Source organism: Notamacropus eugenii, chromosome 3, assembly GCF_028372415.1.
Source record: "Notamacropus eugenii isolate mMacEug1 chromosome 3, mMacEug1.pri_v2, whole genome shotgun sequence".
NCBI lineage: Eukaryota > Metazoa > Chordata > Mammalia > Diprotodontia > Macropodidae > Notamacropus > Notamacropus eugenii.
The window spans coordinates 114,391,916-114,419,133 of record NC_092874.1 but is presented as its reverse complement, the minus strand read 5'-3'; the positions used below and the strand labels follow the sequence as shown (position 1 = coordinate 114,419,133).

The 27,218-nt window shown below is 42.8% G+C and overlaps 1 protein-coding gene across 2 annotated transcripts; it reads left to right on the top strand.

The window, feature by feature from the left end:
* Window positions 1–1,848: 1,848 nt before the first annotated feature.
* LOC140533207 (stimulated by retinoic acid gene 8 protein homolog) lies at window positions 1,849–27,218 on the top strand. Of its 2 annotated transcripts, XM_072652641.1 has the most exons (9): window positions 1,849–2,294; window positions 8,542–8,617; window positions 9,132–9,216; window positions 10,801–10,956; window positions 14,286–14,574; window positions 20,863–20,912; window positions 24,415–24,526; window positions 26,799–26,849; window positions 26,998–27,218. In XM_072652641.1, exons 1-9 carry the CDS (start codon window positions 2,106–2,108, stop codon window positions 27,067–27,069), a joined length of 1,080 nt encoding a protein of 359 aa, XP_072508742.1. In that variant the 5' UTR covers window positions 1,849–2,105; the 3' UTR covers window positions 27,070–27,218. The 2 variants fall into 2 exon arrangements, 1 of the variants encoding a protein (XP_072508742.1); XR_011976834.1 differs by lacking the exons at window positions 1,849–2,294; window positions 8,542–8,617; window positions 9,132–9,216; ... (2 more) ...; window positions 20,863–20,912; window positions 24,415–24,526 and adding an exon at window positions 24,878–24,967 and having other exon boundaries at window positions 26,998–27,035.

Sequence of the window (27,218 nt, the reverse complement as noted above, 5' to 3'; positions counted from 1 at the left end):
GGGCTGGTGATCGTTTACCCAGGACTGACTGCCTGGCTGGCAGTGTCTTCACTGTGGTGCCTGTTTCACTCTTTGAAGACCACATGATGGAGGAAACAGAAGATATAGATTAAAAGTTTGTCAAGTGCCTTCTTTCCAAGCTCTCTGGAAATAAAATGTAGAGAAATAGCCATGCTGTCATTTTTGCTACAGGTGGAGACTAGAAGAAGGAATGCTTCCTTTACGGCTCACTAGAGTCATTTTTTTTTTTTTACAGAAATTGCAATTTAATTCAAGAAGCAATTATTTGTCCAGCATCTGCTCCACATCAGGGACTGAGCTAGATACTGAGGATGCAAAGACAAAAATAAAAACAATCCCTGACCTCAAGGACCTCTGTGGGAGGGTATTATTGTGCCCATTTTACAGATAAGGAAACTGAGTCTCAGAGAAGTGACTTGATCTTCCCAGGGTCACATGAGTAGTAAGTGGTAGGCAGAGTAAGTCAGACACTAAATCTAGTATTCTTTGCATTGGTGGGGGAAGCATTTTAAAATCTATGATTTAGTATGCATTTGTATTGATTCTCCTTTCAAGGCTTCCTTCCCCTAGTTGCTGACAGTTGATATACCATTGTCAGAACTCCCCTGGCAAACATATCACTGGGGCTTATGATAATTATGAGGAAATGAATGATCAGTGCATTGCTTTGGAGAGACAGTGATTCTTACCCTCAAAAAAAGGAACACTCTGGACATGCCTTCATGACCTTAGGATAGCCCAAATCCCTTTAAGGAGTGAATTGTCAGGAACTTGTACAAATAAGTGCGTAGTCTGCACAAGTCTGCTATGGCTACAGTGGGAAACACACTATCTTCTGCAGGAGGGATAGTGAGTTTACTAACATTGCCTGCTATAGGGAAGGGATTCCCTCTCTGCAAACCCAGAAATTGTTAGCTATAGTGGAGATATTTCAAAAAGAAGAAAGGATTATCTTCAGTAATCCTGGCTAGTAAGATAAGACTATAAATCTCTGGTTAAAGCATGAGGTGAAGGGAAGCCAATGCGATTGTTGTGGTGGTTGTGGGACTTTCTCATTTTGTAGGTAGATGACATTATGTCATGGCAATGTGGTATGGATAGTCCACTGGCTTTGCAAGAGTTGGTTCAACTCCACTCTTAGACATTTCTACACTTACTTATACTGCGGATGGTTTGATTCTGGGCAAGGCGCTTAATCTCTTCTAACATTATCTGTAAAATAAGGGAGGTTGGTCTTAACACCTTCTACATCCTTCTTCCAGCTCTAAATCTATGATCCAATGGTGGGGGGTCATCTTTTAGGAGTTTCAGTTGTATGAAAATTGGAAGAAATCAACATGGTTGAATTCAACCCTTTTTAAGCTCCTACTATGTGCAAAGCACAGTGCTGGAGATACAAGACAAAAGCAGTCTGTGTCCTTAAGCTAGCATCAATTTGGGACAGGGACCAATGAGAGAGGAATTAGAAAAGGTTGCTAGTTCGTAGGAGCTAGTATCTGAACTGAGATTTGAATTCTACAAGGCAGCAGGAGGAGGGAATGGCCCCCAGGCAGGAGGGACAGGCTAACATGGGAGATGGGATAGGGCAGTAGCAGATTAGTTTGATGGGAAATACTGTTCAGGAAAAGGGGTACTAGGAAAAAGGTCTGGAAGCAGCTTCCAGCCAGATCGTGAAGGGCCTGAACTGCCTAGTGGAAGAGTTTGCATTGTATCTTAGCAATTAGAATCTAAGGATAGGGATTGGGCTGGAAGGCCACTCCCTTGACCATATCAACTACATCAAGGATTGAAGAAGTCAGACTCCTCCAGTGCCTTGGCATTCTTGTTCTGTAACTCAATGGGAACCTCTGGCTGTCAACCCAGTATTGATAGCTGTTGGGTTTGAATGCCGTGTGGTACCGTGTGCTATATTTCTGTCAGGGTCTGATGTGCATAATGAGTATGCATGTAGGGGGTGCCTTGCTTCCATTCTCCCTCTTCCTCTTTTGATTCCATCCACAGCCTCTCTCTCCTCTGCCTCTCTCCCTCCCTCCTGTATATTACTTAGTAAGGGCAGAAGGCATAATATTTCATTGCAGCTCTTAATGGAGACGTCCGGAGACAGCAGCCCATGTGTCAGCGGGACTCCCAAACTCCTAACCCAGCTACAGGAGTTAGAGCCCCGACTGCTGCGGAGACGCTTGTCTCAGGCCCGGCACCGAGCAACGCTGGTCAGACTCTTCAACAGCCTTAGGAAAACGGTTTTTTCTCGGTCTAATAGTAAAACAACAAAGGTATGGAGAGGCAGGGGTGAGTGGCTCAAAGGGGAGGGAGATAGCAACATATGTGGATATAGATCAGGGATCCCAACATTTTTCAGGAAGAAGGAGATTTCATGTCAGAGCACTTAGATTCAAATCACTTACCTGTATGACACAGGACAAGTCACCTAACTGATCTGGACCCCTGTTCCTTCACTTCGTTGTTATTCAGTCATTTTTAAGTTGTGTCTGACTCTCCTTGACCACATTTGAAGTTTTCTTGGAAGCTTGTCATTTCTTTCTCCAGTTCATTTTACAGATGAGAAAACTGAGGTAAACAGCGTTTAAGTGACTTGCCTAGGGCCACATAGCTACTAAGTGTGGGAGGACGGGTTTGAATTCACAAAGAGGAATCTTCCTGAGTCCAGGTCTGCTGCTCTATCCACTCTTTCACCTAGCTGGCCCTTCCTCCTCTTTAAAAAAGCTTTAGGTCACCTTTAAGGTCGCTTCCAAATCGAAATCTATGAATCTGTAAGATCATCTGTTCCTCACCCGAAAATGCAATAGGAGTGGAGGGAGAGGGATCACGGAGGAACCTGCCAGGATAACTCGGGGCAATAGGGAATCTGGCTATGCTGGGGCAGGGAGAGGGGGTTGTACAGCAGCCATCTGTGTTTCAGTTACTTCTGGCAATACCATCCCCCTCCTCCTGCCAGAAATGCCTAAGGGAAGTGAAGTGGAGTATGGCTTTAGCACCCTGGTTAACTGATTGGTCATGATCTTCTAGCCGGAACATTGTCACGGATCTATGTGCCCATGAGTGTGAAACATTCCTGTCTGGGTGCACATGGGGAGAAGGAGAAGCCTTTTGGATATGAACCTATTCCAACTTCAGTCTTCTGGTTCAAGCAGAGAGATGACTCCATTTCCCTCCTCAAACCAACTATGATTCTCATAGTCAATCAAGAAATGTCATTCCACTTGCTTAACTTCTTAGTACAACTGTGGCATCACCTGCTTCTCATCTTACCTTTGCCCTCTAACTACTGTCTACAACCCAGAGCTAGCTGGCAAATGTTGGAAGGGCAATCATGGGAGGAAATCAGATTAGACTTCTTAGCTCCAGGGGACAGAACTAGAAGTATCCGGAATGACACTGAAGAGAGGTAGATTTAGACTCCATGTAAGGAAAAGTTTTCTATCAATTCCAGCTATCCACCAGAAGTGGAGTGAGCTGCCCCCAGGAAGCAGGGGTGGGACAGGATGGACTTTGGCATCTCTCACCACTGTCATCATTGGGGGTCTACAACCAAAGTCCAGATGACCCCTCATCAGGTATGGTGTAAAGGGGACTTTTGTCTGAGTCCAGGTTAGACTCAGTGACCCCCAAGATCCTTTCTGAGCCTAAAACTACTGTATTTTAATGCAGATGGTAAAATATGGCCTCTACTAGTGGTAATTTTTGTTAATTGTGATCTCAACAAATTTTGTAAAGACTTATTTAACTGTGTGGCATTTGGCATTTCACATCTCTCAACCTCAGTTTCCTCATCTTTAAAATGGGAGTAATAATGGTGTCTACCTAGCTGGGTTGTTGTGAGGATCAAATGAGGTAATACATATAACGTATTCCACAAACCTCAATGCACTCTATAAATGCTTTTCGTTGTCGTTCAGGCGTTTTTGGCCGTGTCCGACTCTTCATGACCCCATTTGGGTTCTTCTTGGCAGAGGTACTTGGAGTCCTTCTTCAGAGAAGGAAAACGGAGGCAAATAAGGTTAAGTGACTTTCCCAGGGTCACACAGCACGTGTCTGAGATAAGATTTAAACTCAGGAAGATGAGTCTTTGTGACTTCAGGTCTGGTGATCTATCCATTGGGCCACCTGGCTGCCCCTATAAATGTTGGCTACTGTTACTAATTATCTTAGTTATTATTATTAGAGTTAATCTGATTCATTATTATCAATCATATTTTATATAATAATTATTAATAATAATAATCTTATTGGTTCTATTATTATAATTGATTATCTATTATTATTGCTGTCTTTGGTGAGCAAAGAGCCTCAGATTAGGAGAAGTTCTTCCTGGTCTTTAGGTTTTCTGGTTTTCAGCCAAACAAACAAACAAACAAACCTAACTACCTGGACGGATAGTCAGTCATCTATACTCCGTGCTGCCTGAGGCTGGAGCCACGAGTTAGCTGCTGAGAGGATACGAGAGCCAGCAATCCTGGTCCCAGCAAAGCTCACCCTCTTGTTGGGGAGAAGGTGCTGAAGCTTCTAAACCTCCAAACAATACATTTCCAGAACCATCTAAAAAGCACAAGTTAGCCCTGGGATGATTTCTCTCCTTCAAACAGAATGCAAACTCCGAGACCAGGGGCTGCTTTGCTTTCTGTCTTTGTACCTTGAGAGACTTAAAGCCACAGCATTTTTTGTTTTGTTCATTTCTTTCGGGAAATTTCATCCTTATTGGGACCTGTAGTCTTGCCTGGGGCGTCTACACAGTTGCCTTGAGCGCTGAGATTAAGTGACTTGCCCAGGGTCGCACAGCTAGTCCATGTGTTGGGGGAGGGGGGGTGCTGGGAGGAGGGGTATCTCTCACAGATACAGCTCAAATCCAGGTCTTGCTTCCTCTAAAGGCAAACTTTCTCCACTCCATTTACCTGCCTTTTGCCTTGCGTGAGGGTGGGCTGTCACTAAGGACCCGCTGGCTTGATTTGAATGGAAGGTTCTGTGGGTACAGAGGACAATCTTAAAATTTCTGGCTTCTTTGGACTCAGTGAGACTAGACCTCAGACAAAAGATATGTCACTCGCTGCAGAGTTTGCATTTGAAGTCTTTCTAACTTGGGTTGGAGTTGTCAGAGAGGGCCCTCCCTCCTCAAGAGGAACGTTTGAGAATTTAAGGTCACTTCTATAGGAGGAAGGTACAACAGAATTGTTATTCAGTCATATCAATCCTGTCTGACTCTTTGTGACCCATGACTCTTGGGTCTTGGCAAAGATACTGGAGTGGTTTACCATTTCCTCCTCCAGCTCATTTTTCAGATGAGGAAACTGAGGCAAGCAGGGTTAAGTAATTTGCCCAGGGTCATACAACTAGTAAGTATCTGAGGCTGAATTTCAACTCAGGTTTTCCTGACACCAGAATCTCTAACCTCTATGCCACCTAGCTGCCCCTAAATTAGAACAGTACTTTGATAATGGTCATTTCCCCATGAGTCAGAAGTTGTGGTCATCCAGAAAGGAACAGTCTTGAATAGTGTCTTCCTCCTAGCAAGGACATGTTTGCTACATCAACTTAAAGAGCTAAACAACTGAAAGGAGAATGTTTATCTGAGTTGAAAGAAGCTATAAAATCATACTTTTCCTTCAATGTGCAGAGGGTGCTAAATAGAATGGACATTTGGGACCAGAAGAGACAGGCAGTGTGGTATATAATAGCTAGAGTACTGGACTTGGAGTCAGGTAGGCCTCTCACCTTTGACATTGATTAGTTGGGTGACTGTCAATGAATTTAACCTCCCTGAGCTGTAGTCTTCCCATCTATAAAATGGGGATGACAATATCACTTACCTCATAGAGCATCAGGAAGGGGATGTGTGCAAAGTGATTTGGAAACTTAAAAAAAATCTGAACTTACCTTTTAGTGCAATTTTAAAAAAAATTCTGAATTTAACAAACATCAGATACAATGTATACTTCCATATGGAAGTAGAACAAAAAAAAGAGAATTTTATAAGATGTTTACAACCTTTAAAGGATGATAAATCACTGTAAATAGTAGAGTTCACGGACAAGAACACTACTCTTTCTGCTTACTTTTCCCTATAGTTTTGAGACACTGTGTCCCTTTAGTTCATGGAGGATCATGAGAGTCAGGTGCAGGGCTCCAAAAGAAGAAACCATAGTGCCTTGTCTACATAGTACTTTCATTTTAAAAATAAAAGCATGTTAACCTCTATTCTTAATTTTTAGGTAAGTTCATCTCTATGCCCAAGCAAAAGGGGGATGCCTTATTGGTTTGTAGGAGAGAAAAGCCTTGTCTCATTCTATGTGGCTATGGGATTATAGATTGAGAGCTGAAAGGAACCTCAGAGGCCCTTTATTCAAACCCCTTAATTTTTGTAGATGAAGAAATTGAGGCCTGAATTAAGTTGCTAGTCCAAGGTCATGCAAGATCTGACTCCAAATCCAGCATTATTTCCACTGGGTCATAGGCCTTGTAAGAACAGAGCTGCTTGGAGCAACAGTAAATGCACCTCTGTTTTGAGTGGATTGTTGATGGTGGCTTGTGTTACACAGGAAATGTTTTCTATTGTACTGTTGCTCTGGTCCTTCTCTCTTGCCTTTGGGTTGGTCAGAACTCCTTGCCTATTGCTTTGATCTGAGCATCTCCCTGTGGTGCATCCAGTTAGTGTGTGAGTTCACCTAAAATTGCAAACTTAAATCCTACCAGATGCAATATGCAAGTAAGGTGGAAGAAAATCAAGAAGTCATCTGTGTTGTCTCCCTTTGTGGAATAAGAATGTAAGAAGTTTAAATGGAGTCTGCCTTTTTCTAACTTTTCACACTTTTTGGGGGGCAGAGAAGGACAGGAGGAAAATTTCTGCGTGCATCAATTCAGGGTTAAAGCTGACAATGCAATTGGAAATTGTGCCTGTTGCCATGGTGGCTATTTAATGAGTTATTAGATGAACCACAATGCTAATAAAATTTAACCAACGTTTCTGAAATGCCAGCTGTGGGCATGGCAGAAAGGGGCACAAAGGTGAATTCGAATAGAGAGCCCACTCTCCAATTAACCATTGTTTGAATGGTGGATTGGCATGTTAACTGGCAACACATCGTCACAGGTAAGCCAAATCTAGTTCGGCTACTTTAGTTTGCCAGTGTACATTGAAGCTAGGCATCCTGAAGACTGATATTCAAACTAGTCATCTCCTGTTATAGGAAATCTTCTTTCTAAACGAAGCTAGTAGAATTACTTAGTCAGTGAAGGAGTATGCCCAAGTCAATGTGAAGTACAGTTATCCCTTCCACATTGTAGGGCACAGTATCGCCTTGATCTGGAAAATTTGTGTAAATGGCCCTCTCTTCATGCCAGAGAAGAAGTCTTTTCTTTATGGGGTATTTATAGTACCTCATTGTAAAATCTGAGTTAAGTATTTGGTCATAGGCTCTGTGTCATCTGTTGGCCTTTGTGTGTTATCTGCTGCTTCAGTGAAACTCCCCAAAATTCCCATTTAATTTCTTGTGCTGACTCACTATATATCGAAACCACAATGGGAAAAGTTGCAGTGTGGAAGGGATAACTGTATTCCATGGTAAGAAAGCATGAACCACAGTCCCTGCCTACAGGTTGCTTCTAGGCCATTATTAAAGAAATTACTTAAGCTGTGATTCAAACCAGCTGCATTGAATGTACATTAAGTTATTTGTTTGCCTGGTTTTTTTTATACCTCCACCTTTGTCAAGCTAGGAGGTGTCTCCCTGGTAATGTCCATGACAAGATACTGTGGCCCTAGGGCAAAGAGCACTGGAATTGTAGTCAGGGGACCTGGATTCATGTGCCTGCAGTCCCTTATTAGTCTGTGTTCCCTTAGTCCCACTTCACCTTTTGGGGCTTTAGTTGCACTATATGAGAGGCTTTTAATCTTTTTTCTGCCATGGACCCCTTTGGAAGGCCAGTGAAGCCTTGGGGAGCCCCCTTCCTTCTTAGAATAATGTTTTTAAAGGTATGACATAAAGGGTTACAAAGAAAAATTGAAATGCAGTTATCCAAATATTAAAGAAAACAAAATCATGGACCCCAAATTAAGAATGACTGGACTAGATGAATTCTGAGGTCCCTTACAGCTCGAAATCTATCATCTCATTATAATCCACAGACAGGTCTGAAATTGTTAAAAGTCTGTAGGGGTAGAGTTGTAGCTACTGTGTAAGCATCAACATTTAAGTTGCTAATCTCAGCTTGGCATTTTAACCAAACACTAAAAAAAACACTCAAGTAACATTTTGCTGATCTCTACTTACCCAAGTATTTTGGTATTTCATATAAAACCCATTTATATGGGCTCTTTTAAAGGCTTAAATCCTTGCAGTTGAATTTTGCCTTGGTCTTTTACCCATTCCTGTCACTTTCATCAAAATAGCTCAAAGACTGTGACCAACTAGTGGGAAAGAAGAGTCCACAGGGGAAGGCCTCTGCTTCTAGCAACACACACTTGCTTGGAGTGGTCAGGGAGGGGCTTCACCTTTCCTTTGTGTTCAGTGGCAGGTTTTGCGTAAGGCGAAGACTCACATTCAGGAATTGGAGAAAATATTGGATAATTTGTTGAAGATGAAAGGTAACTGCGTATCGTGGCATGCCCCTTCCCTCCCTCCAGGATCAAACCTGGCTCTGATGCTCAGTCAGGTAGGGTTTAATTCTGGATAGATGGGTTAGAGTTTCACTAAATGAGAGACAAAGGTGAGCAGCCTGATCTGGGGTCCTTGGCAGCCCTCTGGGGCAGGACAACTGGATATGGCATATCCCTCACTTGGGAATCCCTCATTAACCAGTAGGAGGAGGAGGAAGAGCAGGAAGATCTCTACATAGGCTGGGGATGAGTTAGGAGATCCCAAAGGTCCCTTCCAGTTCTAAGCTTCTTTGATCTATGATGCTACATGTTTCTTGTCTTCTTAATTCTTTTTTATTCTCATTGTTGGCTTGGCGAATCCTCCTCTGCCTCCCCTGGTGCCCCCCTGTTTACAAGAGGGAACTGTCCTCAGAACCTCCTGAGCATTGAACTGTGGAGTGTCAGGCTTCCCATCTGGACAGCAACATCTCTTTCCAACACCTTCCCTTCTTCCTGACAACAGAATCCTTAAACCTGGAAGATGGAAAGGCATCCACTTTAGAGGAGGTCAAAGCAGAGTATGCCATGATGTACTTCAACAATCACAGGTAAGGCACTGTAGACTCCCAAAGTTTAAGGACGTTTTGCAAACATTTCAGAAGTACCAGCTGTGTACATGCCAGGCACCGTGCTAGAATCTGGAAGCGAATGCCAACTTTAGGTCTCTGTCTCAAGGGGCTTATAGTTTAGCAAGGGGGTATTACATACTTGAATAACATTAGTACACATGACCCTCCTTCTTGGACATTATAGCCCAACCAAAATGGTCTCCTTCCTACAGGTCACTTTATGCTCCATCTCCATGACTTTACATTGGCTCTCCCTCATACCTGGGCTCCACTCCCTCTTACTTCTGCATCTCAGAATTCCTAGCTTCCTTCAAGACTCAGCTCAAGGGCCATATTCTTCTGCGGAAGACCTCCCCCTCTTCTCCCAGCTGCTATTGCCTTCCCCTTGGAAATTACTTTTTATTTATCATGCATATACCTATGAACATGTTGAATCGCCAGTGGAATGTAACTTCTTTGAGGGCAGAAATCTTTTGACTTTTGTCTTCAAATCTCCTAGATTTAGCACAATCCTGGGTGCTAAGTGAGTATCAATTCATTAATAGTGCAGAAGTGGGAGGCATACAAAGTATTAGATGAGGTCTGTGGATGGGGGAAAGAGCATTCATGACTAACTGAGGACATCTAAGTGGTACAGTGGGTAGAGTATCAAGCCTGGAGCTGGAAAGACTCATCTTCCTGAGTCCAAATCTGGCCTCAGACACTTACTAGCTGTATGACCTTGGGCAAGTCACTTAACCCTGTTTGCCTCAGTTCCTCATCTATAAAAAAGCTGGAGAAGAAAATGGCAAATCATTCTAGGATCTTTCTCAAGAGAACCCTCAATGGGGCCATGAAGAGTCAGACATAATTGAAACAACTGAATAATAACATAAAGGATGAGGGAAGGTTTCCTGGAGGATGCTTTTGAATGGAAATTTAAAGGATGGATAGCAATTCAATGGAAATGTAAGGGAGACTATTCTAGGCATGAGGAGCAATGGAGATAAGAACAAAGAAGTGGGTAAATATGGGGTCTATGCAGCAAAGGAAAGCAAGTTACCCAGTCTGACCTGAGCATAGAGTACAGAGGTCGGAGAAAGGTGGGGGTGGGGGTGCAGACAATATAAGACAGAACTAGAAAGGTAGGGGGCAGTAGATGGTAGCGAGGGGGTGGGGGTGGAGACAATATAAGATAGAACTAGAAATGTAAGGGGTAGTAGAGGGCAGACAGGGGGTGGGGGTGGAGATAATATAAGACAGAACTAGAAATGTAGGTGGTAGTAGAGGGTAGCCAGGCCATGAAATCTGAGCTTCATATAGTTGGCAAGTCAGTGCTACTTTTCATGAAAAAAATTAAATGAACAGGTGTGTGCATGAGGAAGATGAATCTGGTGGCATAGGATGGGAGGAGAAAATACAAGAAGGAAGATCATTAGGAGATCATCATTGTAGTCCAAGTCAGTGGGACAATTGAATTAGTCCAAGGCTCTGAACTAGGGAGTGGAAATGAAAGTAGAGAGAGGGAGGGATAAATGTTAAAGATGCTGTCCGTTTAATATGTGTCTCTGTTTCTTTCCCCAGGACGACATCAGAAGCCATGGGTGAGAATGGTGAAACAATCTGGTACCTGATTCAAGACCTTGACAGAGAAGCTGTGGAGGAGGAAGAAGAGAGGAGAGATGAGTTTTCCCACTCATCCTCGGTTACCTCATCTCCTGACTTGTTGGAATTTGAACGGTATGTAAGTGACAGCCTACTTGTCAATGGTTGGTGGTGCTGGTAATGGGAGTGTGTGTGTGTGTGTGTGTGTGTGTGTGTGTGTGTGTGTGTGTGTGTGTGTGAGAGAGAGAGAGACAGACAGACAGACAGACAGAGACAGAGACACAGACAGAGACACAGAGTGTGTGTGTGTGAAAGAGAGTGAGAGAGAGAGAGAGAGAGAGAGAGAGAGAGAGAGAGAGAGAGAGAGAGAGAGAGAGAGAGAGAGAGAGAGAAGATTTGCTCAGTCACAGAGCAAAAAGGCATTGACCTAGACTCGTTCTCTGGTTGGTGAAATGGCCTATGGTGGGCCTTCTAGGTTCCTTTTCATAGTTTTCACAACTATCTCTAGAAGCAGAGGTTTCTAACATGGAACATCTAAGTCTTTATATCCCTATCTATCCACACATACATATATGTGCTATATATACAGGTATCACTGTATTTTAATATAAATTGGCTTTCTTTGTAAACTTGTGGGGTTTTTTTAATACCTTTAAAAACATTATTCTGAGAAGGAAGGGGTCCACAGGATTCCGAAGACGGCTAATGGGGTCCATTTATAGGTTGATTGTATCTTATCCTTTAAATAGAAAAGCAAGTTGTATATAATAGGGACTTGCAATGTCATGGGCAAATACTCTTTCTCTGTTCTGTGTTTATACAGATGTATAAATGTCCATTGTTTTTGGAGGTTGTTAAAATAGTAAATTAAAATAATTAAAGGGAGAGAGAGAAAAACAAAAAGTGAGGGGTTTGGACTAAAATCCTCTAAAATTCCTTTCAGCTCTGAATTTGTGATGTGTGATCTTATGACTTGAACAGTGACATGGACAGGCAGCCCTGTGTCAGCCCCTCTTCTCCCAGGCAGAGGTTAATCATGATGTGCCAAGCATCAGGGTAGAACTTGGCCAGCAGAGGGCAGCAATGCGATGCTTTTATAGAGTCTTTGGGCATTTTCCATGCTCAGATACAAAATCTATGGGCTGTCCAACACAGCAGACATTTACCTGGATCATTCTGCATAGAACTTTTGTTGGAGGTGGGGGAAGACAGAACCTGTTATGCGACAAAGGGGTCCTTTCGTCCCAGAGTAACAGTAGCATTAACATTTACATAGTGCAGCCTGGAACCTCAGGTTCCCACTCCAAATCCAGAACCTCAGATTCCCACTCCAAATCCGGAACCTCAGGTTCCCACTCCAAATCCAGTATGCCCAGTATACTAGATAATAGCTAGCATTTATATAAAATCTACTATGTACCATGCACTATGCTAAGCACTTTACAAAGGTGCTATTATCATCCTTATTTTACAGCTGAGGAAACTGAGGCAAACAGAGGGTAAGTGACTTGCCCAACATCATATGACTGGTAATTATCTAGATTAGATTCAGTCCCGGGATTTCCTGACTCAAGACCCGGTTTTCCATCCACTGTACCACCTACCTACCTCCACCATACCACCTAATCACCTTAACATGTCTGGCCCTCCATACCCATTCCCTAATAAACCTCTCTACTCAGCCAGGACCTGCTGAGAGGCACCTTTAAGACTATTACCTAAGCCCTGTCCTGAACATGAAGTACATAGGTCTTACACTGAACTCTCTGATATGACAGAAAAGATGTAAAGAAACTCTTCTTCTCTCATTCCCTAGCTCCATTTTGTTGAAGGAGAATTAATTATAATAATAACTCACATTTGTATAGCACTTTAAGTTTCATAAAATATTTTATACCTGTTGTCTCATTTAATCTTCACAATAACCTTATGAGTTAAGTGCTATTATTATCCCAATTTTAGAGATGAGAAAACTGTGACTAAGAGTGAAGTGACTTGCCCAGGGTCACACAGCTAATAAGTGTGTAGAACTCACATACTTGGAGTCCAAGTACGATACTTAATTTGCTACAACATCAAAGCATGAGGTTCATAGCTCAGGGTCCAGATTTCTCACAAAGTTCGGGACCCCTTCCTTCCCAAGGTCCCTTGCCAAGATTAAATTCTTTTCTTGTGGTCCCTGTAGTTGTAGCATCCATAGAAACACAGAATTTTAGAATTGCAGAGGGACCTTAGGGTTCTCAGTTTATAGTATCATAGGACCTCAGAAGCATAAAAGAACTCAGGGGTCATTCTAGTCCAACCCACAATCGTTGTAGGAATCTTCCCTGTACATCATGTGTGACAAGAGGTCATACAGCCTCCCCTGGAAGACCTTCTAGTGGTGAGGAATTTATGAACCTATGAGATAGTCGCTGACTTATTTGGACTCTACTTGTTAAGAATCTCTTTTTTTGATTTGTTGCCAAATGTAGCTGAAATCAGTATGACTCTTCTATGGGGCAGGCAGAGATAAAGTCCTTGCCTGATCATGAAGACCGAGGGAGTCATCAAGGGTATTCTCCAAAAGGCCTCAGTAGCATTTCACAAGTTCCATCTTTACCAGCAAATCAGGATTTTCCTTGTTCACAAACCCAGAAACAGAACCAGAGCTGGTATAGGCCTCTCACCATGCTCATTCCCAACCAGGACAGGTCCGTTATTTCTAGTTGAATGCCCAAAGGATGTCCTGCTTTAGCCTTTGGGAGTGCAGCAGCAAAGTTAAATGACCCCAAGAACAAGTAGGGCATCAAAATGATGCCACCAACTCATTCTCATCCTATCACAAGAAAATCCTAAGATCTAGGACAAAGCTGGGTCTAATATCAGAAGGCAAGCCACTTTGGGGACCCCATTCCCAACCCTACTCATGATCTGGGTTGGGTCATTTCATTATTCTCTGCTTCAGTCTTTTCAGTTGTCTCATAGGGAGAATGAATCCTGCTACCACTTCCTGTGTCCACTGCTCTGCCGTGACTAAGGAGCACATAAGTGTTGTTAAAATCATTTATGTTCTCTCTCTCCACAATGAACAACAAAAATCAATCAATTCCTTGCAACAAATGAGCATAGTCAAGTAAAGTGAATTCCCTCATCAGCCTTGTCCAAGAATGAGTATGTCAGACTGCGTTGGGAGTCCATCATCTCTCTGGCAGAAAGTGGGCAGCATTGGGGGTCTTTTGGAATGCACAAACATTTGTCAGAGAATATTTTAGAAGAGCTTCCTGCTCTGATGCAGATGCTGGATTCTGATCATCCCTTTCTCAGTTGGCTAATGTCCCTAAACATTAGAGATTCTGTGAAACAATCACACCTCAATGAAACATGGGCAGGGGGAGTAAAAAGTGGGGAGCAGCACCTTTGACCTCCTAGTGACCACCCTTGATGACCACCCCTCTCCTACCACTGGCCTTCCTCTCTTCTAGATATCTTTACTTCTACAAGCAGACAGTGGACCTTCTGATCCAGAATGGAATCATCTCCCTTGAGCAGGTGTCCCTGCCCATTGTCTCTACAGTCATCTCCCATCTGTGGCAAGAGCTTCCAGAAGAGAAGAGAGAAAGTATCCTCCAGGCCTGCGTTCAGAGACAAAGCAGCTTTGTCAATGCAAAGGCTCCCTGCCAGCAGCCTGAGTGTCTTGCTGAGGACAGTGTGAAAGACAGTGGAGTTGGCAGCCAAGAGGCCAATGAATCCCTGGTCTCCACTCCAGAGGAGGTAAGTGGGTCTTTTGGGGGAGACAGAGGTAGGTCCAGAAGAGATAACCATTGCTATAGATGGAGAAAGAGGCCAGGAAACTTGTCCAGGGTGACATCAATGTGTCAAGAATGTCACTAGAATCATAGCTGATATCTTTGGAAGTTTGCATTACCACAATGCTGACTTGTTGGTCATGCAGGGATTTTTTTTTTTTTACTAGATCCATGATTTTATTTGGATAGGGCACTCTAGGTGGTTATGAAGAACAACAACTTTGATTCTCTTAGACTGGTACTGCCTGAGTCACTTAGAAATTCAGAGTCCTGGGCAGGGTCACAGAGCCAGAATATGTCAAAGGCAAGAGTAGAAGTCAATTCTTCATGGTGCTAAGGGTGTCTTTTCTATTCACTATAACAGGAAACCTCTATAGCTACCTATTCTTTCTTTCAGTCATGTCTGATTCTTTGTGACTCCATTTGGGGTGTTCTTGGCAGAGACAGTGGAATAGTCTTGCCATTTCCTTCTCCAGCTCTTTTTACAGAGGAGGAAACTGAGGCAAGAGGGATTAAGTGACTTGCCCAGGGTCATACAGCTAGGAAGTGTATGAAGCTGCATTTGAATTCATGAAGATGAGTCTTCCTGACTCCAGGCCCAGCACTCTACCCTCTGGACCACCTAGCTTCCCATGTATAGCTACTACCTGCAGGGATTGTAGAAGAAAAAACTGAGAGGATAAGTTTGAGTCTTCAGGTAGCTGTAACAACCATTGGCCCAACTGTGGTGGAGAGCATGGGTCAAGGGGAGGTTGTTGTTATTCAATCATTCGATCAGGTCTGTCTCTTCATGTCCTCATGGACCATACTATCCCTGGGGTCTTCTTCGTCATTTCCTTCTCCAGGTAACAGAGATTAAGTGACTTGTCTAGGGTCACACAGCTGGCAAATATCTGAGGTCAGATTTGAACTCAGGTCTTGCTGACTTCCAGCACTCTGTCCACTAAACCATCTAGCTGCCTCTTCAGGGGAGGTTACCAACTTGCTAACTGACTGAGATGTCCTGTAAGTAACTTTTCTGGCCTGAGAGAGATTCAGGGGATCCGAACCATCCTACCACCAACGAGGACAAAAAGGGCTATTTGTTCCAACCCACTCTGGAAGGTCCCAGTTTGATTCTGACTCCCCATGATTTTCCAGCCTGTCAAGGCCCAGTAAGAGTTATGGACATACCTTGAACTGATCTGCCTTAGAAAGATCAGCACCCACAATGGATAGATAGCATGGGATCAACCACATACACAAGTGAGATGTTGGGTAATGGAATTCTCAGCATAGCAATCAGAGAAGGCCTTTAGGAGGAGGAGAACTTGAAAGTAGTAATGGGAGATGGAGGGGCAGAGAAGAGAGTGGGAAGTCATTTCATGATGCGGGCAAAAGCACAGGGGCCAGAACGAACAATGTGTATGAGAACAATATGGCAGATGGACTGATTGGGCTGATGTGGAGGAGGGGGTAGAAATAACGAGAAATGAGTTTCAAACAGTTCTGTGGCCAGTTAATATGGCAGAACCAGAGGTGGGGGCCACCAGGCTGCCCAGAGAAAATGAACCAGCCCCAGCTGAAAATGAAGCAGGTCGATATATGCCAGTCAGCACAGTATCGGGCCCATGAGTGGGTAAAGAAGGATTAAAAAGAAGGATCCTTAACTTCCTTCAGGTCTCAGTTCAGGTACTGTACCTCCTACGTGAGGGCTATCCTAATTCTCCCTACCCAACTATTAATGCTTTCCCTCTCACCTGCCTCTCCCCAAGGAGTTACTTTAATTCACTTCATCTGTATATAGGGTGTCCCGGAAGTCTTAGTGCACCTTGTAGTTTGCTTTTTTTTTCATCTATGTATGTACATGCTGTCTTCCCCTACCCCCTCTGGTTGAATGTTAGCTTCTTGAAGGCAGGAATTATTACTATTAATGGCTTTGTTTCTCCAGCCCTTAGGGCAGTTAGGTGGCACCGTGGATAGAGCAGCAAGACTCATCTTCCTGAGTTCAAATATGGCCTCATATATCTACCAGCTGTATGACCCTGGGCAAGTCACTTAACCCTGTTGGCCTCAGTTTCCTCATCTGGAAAACAAGCTGGTGAAGGAAATGACAAACCACTCCAGTATCTCTGCCAAGAAAACCCCCAATGGGTTCATGAAGAAATCAGACACAACAGCCAAAACCTCCAGTCCTTAGCACAGTGCCAAGCTCGAAGTATTTGATTATTGAATGGGTGGTTGGATGGAGAGAAGCATGAATGAATGAATGAATGAATGAATGAATGAATGAATGAATGAGGTACTTAAAGTGGGGAAGGGGAAAACTCATGGTTCCAGAACACCAGCCTTATTCTTCTGTCCCCTTATTCCTTACCTTCTTCCCAAGTACCCCACTTGCCAGGATATAGATTTATTATCAATCTTGGCAGACACAGAGGGGAAAGTTTGAGGGCAAAGAGGAATGGGTGGTGAGTTGTCTAACTAGTGGGGAGATCAGGACAGCTGTATGCAGGAGGGGCAATTAGACTCCATTCCTCGAAGGCTTAGTGTAAGGATGAGTGAGATAAGACATATGGCATTATCTCATTTTAAAATAGCACTTGATAATTGCCTGCCCTTTGCCAAGTGTGGTATTTGACACCGTGCACAAAATTGGAGTGCAGCTCTGTTCACTCAGATGTCTTGTTTATTTGGCCCAATCTGTTGGGGAAACCTTCCAGTAAAGGGGAGAAGTCTCTAGCTTGGAGTCTCATGCATCCTGGAGATGTCTGATAAGTCTTAGCAATTGAAAAGTTTCCAACAAACAAGAGAAAATCTAAGTTCACTCAGATCTAAGATACATTAATAAAGCTCTACTTTCTTGCATAACACAGTGATTCCTGACCCTAATGCAAATAACTTACTAAAGAAGTCTTGGAGAATTGCCCAAATCTCAGAGAGGTTCAGGGGTTTTCACATGGTCATAGAGCTATTAAGTATCAGAGACACTTGGGGACTCCTAGTTAGAGCTCTTGAGTTGGAACGTGGGACATCCCAATCCTAGAAGCAGCACTCACTGATAGGCTCATAGACTTAGAGCTGGAAGGGCCACCTAATTCAATCTCCTCATTTTACAGATGAGGAAATCAAGGCCCAGGGAGGCTAAGTGTCTTGCCTAAAGGCCCACAGATAGTAAGCAGTAGATTTGAACTCAGGTGTTCTGCCACCAAAGCCAGTGCTATACCACATTGCCTAGGATATGGCATAGATAAATAAATAGCAAACCACATACTTCCTGCTTATACAGTGCTTTACGATTTGCGGTGTGCTTTGCTATGATAACCTTGGAAGGGAGGTAAAAGGAAAATAAGTGTTATCATCCCCATTATTAAGATGAGAAAGCTTAGCAAGGTTTAGAAGCTAGGTGGAGCAGTGAATAGAAGGTCAGGAAGACCTGAGTTCAAATTTGTCCTCAGATGCTTAAGAGCTATGTGACCCTGGGAAAGTCACTGAACAGGCTACCTCAGTTTCCTCGTCTATAAAATGAGCTAGAGAAAGAAACGACAAACCCCTCCAGTATCTTTGCCAAGAAAACCCCAAATGGGGTCATGAAGAGTCAGGCACGACAGAAATGACTGCACTGACTGAACAATAAGGAGAAAGGCTCAAGAGAGGGTGTTGTTCATTATCACACAGCTGAGAGCGCTAGAGTCTAGGCTTGAACCTGGGTCTTCTGTCATCAGGTACAATGCTCTTTCTATTATCTATTCCATCTCTTAAACCCTTGGAGGTAGAGGGAGATGGAATTCTTAGTTTGCAGGTATCCCCAGTGTCCTAAGTGTGGGTCCAGTGTACATATACACACAACACACAATGGAGTTTTGGTGCCTCCTCTTTCTTTGAGAATGGGGCTTCTCCTTAGTGGAGCGATAAGAGGAGTAAAAGGGTGGTCTCCTCTTTTGTTGTTTAGTCATTCCTGACTCTTCTTGACTCCTTTTGGGGTTTTCTTGGCAAAGATACTGGAGTGATTTGCCATTTCCTTCTCCAGCTCATTTTACAGATGAGGAAACTGAAGCAAACAGGGTTAAGTGACTGGCCAGGGTCACACAGCTAGTAAGTATCTGCGGCCAGATTTGAACTCAGGAAGATGAGCCTTCCTGACTCCAGGCCAGTACTCCCCTCCTACTGTACCACCTGGCTGCCCATAAGTAAAGCATACTCCAGGCACCAAATAATTAGATTTCCTTTTCAGTCAGTGATCATGTTCCTCATTCCGGGGATGCCTATTGCTACGAATTGAGAATTTAAAAGATAGTCACTTTTTTGTTGTTACTACAGCCCTTTGCTCAAAATTGAAGCATGTTTTTTGTCCTGCTCAACTGAAATGTAGCTTCATGGATGCCATCATCTATCTATTTGTCTTATTTAAAGGCATGGATAGATCCTAGGCCATTCATTCTAACCAAGTTCCATTAACTTTATTCAAACTCTGAATATGTCGGAATATGACGTTGCAAGTAGAGGAAGTTATTAACAAAAATCTCTTCTTTATGGTTGATACTGATTTATGTCACCAGTTTCTTGGGTGGTCCCTGGTACCAGTGAAGACCCCTGAATTTGTTCAACATTACTCATAGGAGTGTTAAACAGAAACTGGTGTATGAGATCTTTACTAAGGATATTTGTACTTTCATATTTTCTTGTTTTTTTACTACTTGGGAAAAGTATTTCATATATACTAAAGAACAGGTGTGCCTATTCCAGTCTCTTAGTTAGTGTCTGACACTGGAACTTTGTTGGCATGCAGATTCGATCAGCGTCCCAGTCTCATTACAGACCTTTCTGACCTGAGATATTTAACCTTCTCATCCAATCAGTCTTTCCCCCTTCCTTAAAGCGGAACCCAGTCCCCTCCATATCTATCCCCTTGTGCTCAGCATCTGCCTGCCCTCTGAGTGAGCATACCCACCTCAGCTCCCCAGAGTCCACTCTCCCTTTTCAGTTCTCATCCCTATTTTAGTTCTCCCCATCCTCAGTGTTCGAGGTGAATGTTCTAAGGACTCAGTCCAGGGTAGGAAGGTTAAAGAAGTTGGCTATTGCAATAGCAGAACCAGGATGGTGGGCATGTTCCAAGATGCCCAGTCCAGGACCTTTCAATAAGACCTCAGAATCAGGGAGAATCCTGATGGCATGCAGCACATTATTAACCAAACAGGGTTAGGAAAGGAATCAGTTCTCTTTTTGGATTTTCTTAATTGATTTCTTTTTTCAAAATGGTGTCATTTCCCAGTATTCTTGTCCCATAGATCCTGTCTTTAAAAGTAGTTAAGCAACAAAAAAAAAACAAAACAAGCCATGGCTTATATCTAAAAGCATGTGGACAGCTAGGTGGCCCAGTGAATAGACTACTAGGCCTGAGGTCAGGAAGATTTATCTTCCTGTGTTCAAAACCAGCCTCAGACACTTACTAACTGTGTGATGCTGGGCAAGTCACTTAAGCCAGTTTGCCTCAGTTTCCTCATCTATACAATGAGCTGGAGAAAGAAATGGCAAACTACTCCAGTGTCTTTGACAAGAAAGCCCCAAATAGGGTAATGGAGAGTCGGACACAACTGGAATGACTGAATAGCAACCAAAAGCATGTATGGTATTCTGCACTTACAGTCCCTTCCTTTCTACAGAAACCATCTGACCTCTGGAGTCAACGTTAGTCAGTACGTACATAGAGGGTGTTTTTAAAAAGTGTTATTTTCCTTAACATAATTGTGGCTTTTATGTGTTTCCTCTTGGTTGTGCTTTAGTCCTGTATTTGTTCATCCAAGGCTTCCTAAGTTTCTCTGGACTCTTTATATTCACGGTTTCTTACTCTATAAGAACATGTCATTCCACTCAAACACTACACAGTGTATTCATTCATTCCCCAATTGCTGAACAGTCACCTTTTTTTCCCCATGTTATTGGTAGCACAAAAAGTGTTAATGTGAATATTTTGGATCCCTATAGATCCTTTCCACCTTTGACCTCCTTGGGCTAAATGCTCAGCATTTAGGGTCATTGTGGGGCTAAAGGGAATGAATAACTTAGGCAGCAGTCATGCTTCTACTGTTACCCTTCTGCCCCCTGACCTTACAGCGTGGTCCCCCACATGAATGTGACTAGTTTCCAGGTTAAATCTTGTTACCAGAAGTTTTACTACAGAAATCCCAAGCATATTGGGATTCCTGGGTTATTGGCTTAATAACCCAGAAATGGATTATTGCTTCTGACATAAGAAAATGTGAACCCTTCACAGATCCTGTTTGAAGATGCGTTTGATGTGGCCGCAGGTGTATCCAGCCCCAGGTAAGACAATAATAGCTAGCGTTTACATGGTGCTTTAAAGTTTGCAAAGTATGTTACATATGTTGTCTCCTTTAATCCTTACAACAACTCTATCCAGCAGGTGTAATCATTATCCCCATTTTACAGAGGAGGAAACTGAAGCAGGTTAAGTGGCTTAGCCAGGGTCGCAGAATTAGTAAGTGTCAAAGACAGGATTTGAATCTGGGACTTTCTCTTTCTGAATCCATCACTCTATCTACTGTATCACCTTGTTACCTAGGCAGACACTTACTGGACCTGAGGAAGACAACCCAAGGAGGGCCTTTTATCTTGTGTGTACAAGCTAACTGGGCAACTAGGTGGCATAGTGGATAGAGTGCCAGCCCTGGAATCAGGAGAACCTGAATTCAAATCCAGCCTCAGACACTGAAGAACTGTGTGACCCTATGCAAGTCACCTGACCCTGTTTGCTTCAGTTTCCTCATCTTTAAAATGACTCAGAGAAGGAAATGGAAAACCACTCCCAGTATCTTTGCCAAGAAGAGCTCAAATAGGATCACCAAGTGTCAGACAACTGAAACAACTAGACAACAACCAAACATTCTGCTGTGCAAAGGCATGTGTTGCAGAGTGCCTCGTGTAACTGCTTCTTCTCTTTAGTGACCTGTATTGTGGGATGGCCTAGAATGTGACTCCAGGATCAACCAGCATGGCTTCAGTGGGAGGTCTGGGCTAGTGTTAAAATCATTCACTCCTTTATCCTTTGCCTTGAGACCACTGTGGATCTGAACCCCATCCTACCCCACCCCCCACATCCCCAGCTTGCACATAAAGTGCATCAAAACTGGCCATCATGGGTAGAGTTCAAGTGTAAGGTGCACTTCTAAAATCCTAGAACTCTCAGGATTAAAAGGTACCTAGTCCTCATCTAGTTCAACCATTATCTGAAGTGTGAATCATCTCTGCATAGGTCTGACAAGAAGTCATCCCACCACACAGGGAACTCACCACCACACGAGGTATTTTCAGGTAGCCCTAATTAGGAACATCCTCCTCAAACAACCTAAATCTGCCGCTTTTAATGTCTGTTTCTTTATTTTTCCATCATTCTTCTAAATCTGGTGACCCTCCCTCCTCTGGAGTCAAGCCATCTATGAGTATCAGCTACTGTTTAGTTTGTAGCAAAGCATAAGAAATAAGTAAAGGACTGAGATGTAGAGAAGATGAGAGAGACAGAGAGAGACTTCATTACATACTTAATGTGTTAGGCACTGTGCTTAGTAGATATAGATAGATAGATAGATAGATAGATAGATAGATAGATAGATAGATAGATAGATAGATAGATAGATGGATGGATGGATGGATGGATGGATGGATGGATGGATGGATGGATGGATGGATGGATGGATGGATGGATGGATAGACAGACAGAATACTTATGAAAGAAATGAGTAATATGTGCTAGGCACTGTGCTAAGTAGTAGAGAGCTAAATAGGTATATAAATGACAGATGGACAGATAGATGATAGATGGATAGACAGACAAATAGGTTGATTGATAAATGGATAGATAGAATATTTATTAAGTTGCTATTAAGATTACACAAGGCTTTCCCTGCTGTTTGCAAGGCAGAGGTTGCTTTTTGTGTTAGTCAAAATTACTTTATGTTTATTAAGTTCATAAGAATAAAAAGAAATTTAAAAAAACAAAAAAAGAAAGAAAATTGCTGGAGACAATATTACCTTAGTCCAAGAACAGCCTTGCTGAGAGATGGCCTGCATTTACTTCTGACATTGTTACCTCCTTATTGAAATAACTTACTTTTTTTAGTGAGGGAGTTAGGAAAAAGGGGTCATCTGAAGAAAATTGTCATTCCTCTAAGACAAGTCAATAACACAGGAAATGGTTGCTTCTTTTCCACTTCTTTGGGGGAGGAAGAAAGTCATTCAAGACTCAAGATAGAGCTAAAGAAAATCTAAAAGGTCATCTCAGGATGGATCCTGTTGCTTCAGACCCTTCACAGCTGCATGGATAAAGAAGCCATCCGGCTGCTTTATTCTGAAGATTGGCCAGAGACTTCTTCTCCCGCAACACATTCCTTAGTCCCCTTAGGACAGAGAGAAAAGATGATTGATTATACAGGTGGGCTTCTGCTTGGATCATTGTGCCAGAGGTTCCCACTGAACATGGGATGCCTTCATCGGGATCCTATACCTAGAGTTGGAAGGTACCTTAGAGGTCACCAAGTCCAATAGCAACCCCCCTTTATTTTAACACATGAGAAAACTGAGGCCCACAGAGCTTAACCTTATTACACAGATGGCAGAGACAGAATTCAAGCATGGGTCCTCAGCTTCAAGATCTAGTGGTCTCGACCCTGCTCTCCCCTCAGACCCTTCAGAATGAATGAACATGGGTTCTGGTAATAGTGACACCTTTAGAATGATATAAAGTTTACCTAGGTGGTGCAGTGGATAGAGCACCAGGCCTGGACACAGGAAGACTTACTGTTCTTCCTGAGTTCAACTCTGGTCTCAGATACCAGCTATGTGACCCTGGGCAAGTCACCTAATAACCCTATTGGCCTGAATTCTTCACCTCTGAAATGAACTAGAGAAGGAAATGACAAACCACTCCAGTATCTTTGCCAAAAAAACCTTAAATGGGGTCACAAAGAGTTGAACGTGACTGAAATGAAGAAACAGCAACAAAAGTTACACAAGGTTTTATACACACTCGCTTGTAACAGACCTGTGAGGTTGGACATGCTATGTTATTCCCAGGCAAGTAAACACTGGGGTTCAGAAAGTTTGCAGCTTGTCTAAAATTAATGGCAAACAAGTAGAAGAGCCAAGATTCAAAGCCAGGTCTTCTGAATTCCAACCTACTTGCTCTTGTCATTAGACCATGTTGGTTCTGTGAAATGACCTTCGTTGGAGAATGGAGCCAATGTTCTATGTTACTGCTTTGTGGGACAAGGGGAGGAGATGCTGCAACTAAGAATTTTATCCCTTTCTTCTGTCTAGAAATTATGACCCAGAATCCCAAATTTGACCACGAAGATTGTTTTTTAATCTAGACTTGTGATTTCATGGGTGTGGGCAGCTCCTACTAGGTAAACTCAATCCTGCTGAAGCAGACTGGCAACTTGACACTTGGAGCCTTTGAAGGTTGCCTGGGGCACCAAGAGGCTAAGAGACCAACCCCACCATAAGGAGAGTTTATTCCTGTCCTCATCATTTCTCATGTGTACTAAACAACTCAAACTAAGGTCTGGAATATCATGATGGTGATTTATATCATGAGAGATTAAAAGGGAGGGACCAAGGAGACACAGTAGAGCTTTGCCTGGAGTGGGTTACAGAGTATGTGCTACGTACTCTGGCTTTCTTTAGCTTGAGTCTTTGTGCATGGGAATTCCACCAAGGGTTCAGTAGAAATATTCAAGTGTACCCAGGGAGAAGTTAAAAAGAAACCCAAAACATAGGAGTTACATATTCTTTTTATTTCTATTGTCAGTTCAGTGTTCGCAGGTTGCAGCTCAGAAAATCCAGAGGAAAACAACCATCTCTATGTGCAGATCATCGGTTTCTTTAAGGGCCTTTTCTGTGCTAACACACAGTTGCCACAGGTAGGACAGACAGCAGAGCAGATAAGATCTCTGCCCCCTTGCATCTCTCCTCGATGGAGGAAAGGGATTTTCCAATGTATTTCATTTGCTTGAATTCCTAGGTAGCTCAATGATATGCCCACTAGCCTTTTCATCTAAGAATCCAGGAATTAAATTCCTATTTAATGGGAGTTTTTCAAGGCAAATATCTTGTATGAAGTAGGAACTGAATAAATGTTGAATGACTTTTTCCTGGTCACACCAAAAAGGAGTCAACTCATTTTCATTTCATTTGGCCTGTTTCCATTTGGGTGTGACTTAAGTCACGTGTTCTCCTATGAGGCTGAAAACTCTTAAGAAAAAACTGAGAGAAGAGACAGGAGAGGATGTTTCCTAAGGCAAGATTTTTTTTTGCATCACTCACAAGGACAGAAGAGTTTCACTATCTTCAGAGACCTTCTGGTGAGTAGCCTAGGACTCCAGTTAAACTTCAGTTTAAAAACAAAAGCAGAGAGAAGTGATTTACTTAAGGGCTGCCCAGTAAGGTCAAATCCCTACCTTGTCAGCACAGCTGGACCTATCTGACTTTGAAGAGAAAAAGCCACTGTGATTGTCCTCCTTCATCCCTGTTGTGGGTGGGATGGCGGGGACATTTTGTGAAGGTTTATGTGAAATTTGTTGACAAATTAGAACTTGATCAGATTTGGGAAGTGGGGGGTGAAGGTTGGATTAAGTCGTCTTTAAAAAAAAAAAAAAAGGCTGAACGTGAAATGTAAGGAACGTGAAATTTAGGTGGCAGTGAAGCGTTTGTCAAAAGGTCAACACTGTTAATGTTTTGCCTGGAATTTAGATACCAGGACTTCTCTAGTCAAGCCTTCGGGAACTTATTAAGAGTCATGAATTTTCTACCCTTTATTTATTTTTTACAATGTAATTCTTTACTAAAATAGCCTAAATAATCACCAGCCATTAGTTTAAAGATGTTTTATATAGTAAGATGTTTTCTTTACTCCAACACCACTAAGGTACAATTTGGTACCTTTCTCTTGAAACATAATGGTTTGGTTTTATTTTTAATCTTCCCCAGAATTCTTAGCTAGGAGCAAAACTACTGTTGCTGGCTTGGGACCTGCTCCTACTTTTCCCTCAGCAGCCAATTACTTCTTGTCCCTAGCACGGCTTCTGTAGGTTGTTGGACAAGGTGGAAAGGGCAGCCTCAACTTGTCTTTTCAGAATTCCAGGCTCTCAACCCTTTCTCTACCCAAAACTGACGAGAGACAACAGTCTCAAATTGTCCCCACGTTCTCCCTCACCCATGAGAATAAAAACCTTTCTGCTTTTATCATTTTTAGTTTCCAGGTCCCATGAGCCTTGGCCAGATGAGGCAGTGAGTGTGACTTAATTTACGTAAATATTTACTAAGTTCACCTACTAAGGACCTGTTGGTGTGAGCTGTGGTTTCAGCAGCTCACGAATCCCTGCCTACAGTTTCCAGAGCTGTTTTCCTGGATTCCTATAGCACTTTAGAGTGAGTGCACAGGGCATTTTGAGTAAAATGTAAACCAACTGTTTACTCAGAAATTCAAAATTGGGATATTATAAATTGGGTTTTTGCTTGTTCTTTATTTTTTTAAAATCTTAAATTTCCCCCCTCCCAGTGGGCCAGGCCTTCTGGTCTCATCTTGAGTATCCTAAATCCCTCTTCTTTCAAGCTTTGGAGAATACTTCCTGAAGCTGAAACCTGGTTCTTTTCCTTCTTATGTGGATGGATACAAATAGTTCCTTTTCCAACCTGAATATCCTTTGTTAGGGACTTGGAAGTAGTTTTTCAGCCTTGCTGGCATCTACACTAGGAGAAGGACCAGTAATACTGGGGTTTTTTTGTCCTATGCATTCACTTAAGATGCCTCCACTGTCAGTAGGAAATGAGCTTGATGTTTCTTTAGTAGTGAAGAGGGATTTCCCTTGAGTCACCTACATGTCTTGTGAACCCCATCACCCATGTGACCAGTGGGTACACCTTGACTAGGGTTAGCGCTACACTCCAGTTAGAGAACAGAGGAGAACTGATTGACCCTGAGACACAATCAAACTCAAACTCTGTAATGACACTTTTTTCAATGGACCATTTTGAGCCTAGGGTTTTACCACAGGGGACAAAACTTAGGAATTTTTCCTATTCTGGTGTCCCATTGGAGAAAGTCCCCAAAAAGACTTCTTCGTGCTATCACAGAAGAAGGTTGAGTGAAACTGAACTGGGGCCTTCCTTCTTAGAACTCTGGTTTTCTTCCAGAAATTGGTAACTGAAGATCAAAGAGAATGGACTTTGGAAACAGAAATTCAGGTAACTTTTGTGAAAGGAGGGAGCAATAGTGGGTTGGTCTGGGGATGATGGGTGGGACATTCAAAATACGTTATAACTTGGACTGGATAGTTCACAGAGAAAATATTCTCACTTTCCCCTTAATTTCTTCCACCCTGGTGTTTTGCAGGAAGAAGCCATCCCACTTGATGATGAGACCATGATGTTAAGGTGCACTGAAACCTTTGATGAGGACTTATAAGAGAGGAAGACTGGGGAATGTTCATGGTTAAATGCATTGCTGAAAGCTGAGATCACACCCACGACTCCATCTGAGGGTTTTGGGGTGGACTTTCCTTGGAATGGTCTTAGGATCTGACTATTGATAAAGTATTTAAATGTAAACCTTAA

What these genes read in the sequence shown, in the direction of transcription:
- LOC140533207 (XM_072652641.1), top strand. Translation starts at nt 2,106, where the DNA reads ATGGAGACGTCCGGAGACAGCAGCCCATGTGTCAGCGGGACTCCCAAA. An exon ending in GCAGGTGTATCCAGCCCCAG is followed by an intron (nt 20,913 to 24,414) that starts GTAAGACAATAA and finishes TTCTATTGTCAG; the next exon opens with TTCAGTGTTCGCAGGTTGCA. An exon ending in CTTTGGAAACAGAAATTCAG is followed by an intron (nt 26,850 to 26,997) that starts GTAACTTTTGTG and finishes GGTGTTTTGCAG; the next exon opens with GAAGAAGCCATCCCACTTGA.